Raw genomic sequence first — 3,294 nt, forward strand, 5'->3', positions numbered from 1 at the left:
ACTTATTAAATTGATCTGTAATGGTCTAGCCACCTATATATGAAATCACTGAGAGTAACAAACTATGTCTTATTCAACTGGGTGATATCAATGTCTTTGACAGGTTTGACATCAATAGTTTTCCATGTGCATTAAAAAAATTTTTTTTACATTTATTTGTTTTTGAGAGACAGAGACAGAGCACAAGTGGGGGAAGGGCAGAGATAGGAGACACAGAATCCCAAGCAGGCTCCAGGCTGTGAGCTGTGAGCACAGAGCCTGACATGGGACTTGAACCCACAAACTGGGAGATCATGACCTGAGCCGAAGTCGGATGCTCAACCAACTGAGCCACCCAGGCGCCCTTCCATGTGCATTTTGAATGGGATAAATAAAAAAGATTAAGCTTATAATGCACTTAAAACTTTTCCCCTTTGTTTTAAAGGCAAAACTGTTTCTAATAACTGAAGGCAGCACCTATTAGGAATAGAAGAACTAAGTAAATGGAACCAAAGAACAATGTGACTGACTTTGTCCTCTTGGGCCTCACACAGAATCCAAAGGAACAGAAAGTACTTTTTGTTATGTTCTTGCTCTTCTATATTTTGACCATGGTGGGCAACCTGCTCATTGTCTTGACTGTTTCTTTTAGTAAGACCCTGGACTCACCTATGTACTTTTTTCTTGCTAGCTTATCATTTATGGATGTCATTTATTCCTCATCTATTTCTCCTGAACTGATTTCAAATTTGTTCTTTGGGGAAAATACCATATCCTTTCATGCTTGTATGACCCAGCTATTCACAGAGCACTTTTTTGGTGGATCAGAGGTCTTTCTTCTGCTGGTGATGGCCTATGACCGCTATGTGGCCATCTGTAAGCCCTTGCATTATTTGATTGTCATGAGGCAATGGGTGTGTGTTGTGCTCCTGGTAGGGTCCTGGGTTGGGGGTTTTATGCATTCAGTAATTCAACTTAGCACTATTTATGGGCTCCCATTCTGCGGTCCCAATGTCATTGATCATTTTTTCTGTGACATGTACCCATTACTGAAACTGGTCTGTACTGACACCCGTGTCATTGGCCTGTTAGTGGCGGCCAACGGAGGACTGATCTGCACAATTGTGTTTGTGCTCTTGCTCATCTCTTATGGTGTCATCTTGCACTCTCTAAAGAACCTTAGTCCGGAAGGGAGGCGGAAAGCCCTCCAGACCTGTGGTTCCCACATCACTGTGGTGGTCTTCTTCTTTGTGCCCTGTATTTTCATGTACGTGAGACCTGCTAAGACCTTCCCTATTGACAAATCATTGAGTGTGTTTTATACAGTCATAACCCCCATGCTGAACCCCCTGATCTACACTCTGAGAAATTCTGAGATGACAAATGCTATGAAGAAACTCTGGAGGAGAAATGTCACATATTGTAGTAAATGAGCACATCATCCACCATGAAGAGAGTTATTTGACATCAGGGTTCATTTCTTTAGAATTCAGAAGTCTTCTAAAATATGATTCTGACTTTCCTTTCTTCAAAGAATTTATGATAATTAATGAATGAAGTAGATGACTATGCTGTAATAAGTGCCCCTCCCTGCTAGAATGTAAGGTCTATATCATATTGTAGATCTCTTCACTTAGGAATGAGTAATGGCTTTCCAGCAACAAATCCATAAGAGGTAATGAATTTGTGAGGAAATTTTTATACGATTACACTAAGTTTTAATCATTTATGCACTTATATTTTATATATTTTCTGAGACTTAGTATTATTTTTAATTAGATTCTTGTCATAGAATTGTTTTTGTTATACTATTTAAAATATTTAATGATGTATAAGATGTCTTCTTTATTAAATTTCAGTTGTCTTATATAAGAAAAGTTGAAGTGTAACAGGTTATAATAGCAAAAATGAAAACCTTACAGAATAGGATAAATTTCCTACTTATCTCTCAGCATGGTCTCTAGTCCTCCCCCTTAGAGGCATCACTTAATCAGTTTCTTCAAATTAATCAGGCAATAATCTTTACAAATGCATGTGCAAATGCAAATACACATATGTGTGTTTTTTCTGTATATGTAAATGATTGCTTTTACTATGCACAATTTTTAAAAAATAAGATTTTCATTTTGCAATAGTTTTTATTTTCTTATTTAATTGAAGTATAGTTGACATACTTTATTAGGTTTTGTGTACAACGTAGTGCTCTGACAGTTACAGGCATGACAGAAAGCTCACCATGATAAGTACAGTTACCATCTGTCACCACACAAAGGTTTTACAACAGTATTTACTGTATTTCCTATGTTGTACTGTACGCTTTGACTTATATATTTTATAAGTAGAAGTTTGTACTTCTTAATCACCTTTACCTATTTCGCCCATCCCCGCTGGTAATCATCACTTTGTTCTGTGTATTTGAGTCTGTTTCTGTTTATTTGATTTTTTGATTTTACATGTAAGTGAAATTATCTGCAACATTGAAGATATTCCATACCAGTCCATGAAGATCTAATTCTTAGCTTTTTTTTTTGTACTAGGTAATACACCCTTATAAATATATACTAAAATTAATGTATGCATTTCCCTTCGGATTGTTCCTAACCTTTTTGTATGACAAAGAATTTTGCAATAAATGCATGTCTTTGAAGAGGTGAAAATATGAGTTGCTAGGAGAGGAATTATTGATATGTGTGTTTGAGTCAGTGATCAGGGAGTTAAATGTTGATATTTGTAGTTATTACCAAACTGAGGTTCTACTAACAGCCACACTGCTGCTCACAGTCCGTAAGTTCTTTCCACATTCTCAACCACCTGTACCTAATAAATATTTAAGGAATAGAACAATCTGATTAAAGGTATTTTATTTCATTTTGATAGTTTAACCAAAATCCTTTTTCTTTCAAAATCTTTTGGTATAATTGAGTTGGAGCATTTTCTCATATTTAATATGGTATGTATTTAGTTTTCTGTGGATAGTCTACTAATATCTTTCTCTGGTATTTTCCTTGCTGATTTTTATGCACTAAAGATGTGATCCATTTTACTATTGTATAAGTAATTATTATTTTTCTGGCTTGTGATATTTTTAACTTTTTTATTCTATTTTTTTTAAGTTCATTTATTTTGAGAGAGATTGAGAGCAAACAGGGGAGGGTCAGTGAGAAAGAGGAAGAGAGAGAGAGTATCCCAAGCAGTGCAGAGACCAGTCCCAGGGCTCGAACCCACAAACTGAGATCATGACCTGAGCCAAAATCAAGAGTTGAACGCTTAACCAACTGAGCCATCCAGGCACCCCTTAACTTTTTTTATACTATG

At 36.1% G+C, this 3,294-nt stretch overlaps 1 protein-coding gene across 1 annotated transcript; it reads left to right on the top strand.

The window, feature by feature from the left end:
* The first annotated feature begins 479 nt into the window (after positions 1-479).
* LOC122482712 (olfactory receptor 4A47) lies at positions 480-1,412 on the top strand. The gene has a single exon (XM_043579011.1). The coding sequence runs from the start codon at positions 483-485 to the stop codon at positions 1,410-1,412; it is 930 nt and encodes a 309-aa protein (XP_043434946.1). The 5' UTR covers positions 480-482.
* The last annotated feature ends 1,882 nt before the right edge of the window (positions 1,413-3,294 follow it).

This window comes from Prionailurus bengalensis, chromosome D1 (assembly GCF_016509475.1).
Source record: "Prionailurus bengalensis isolate Pbe53 chromosome D1, Fcat_Pben_1.1_paternal_pri, whole genome shotgun sequence".
In the NCBI taxonomy this organism is placed as follows: Eukaryota; Metazoa; Chordata; class Mammalia; order Carnivora; family Felidae; genus Prionailurus; species Prionailurus bengalensis.

What these genes read in the sequence shown, in the direction of transcription:
- LOC122482712 (XM_043579011.1), top strand. Translation starts at nt 483, where the DNA reads ATGGAACCAAAGAACAATGTGACTGACTTTGTCCTCTTGGGCCTCACA.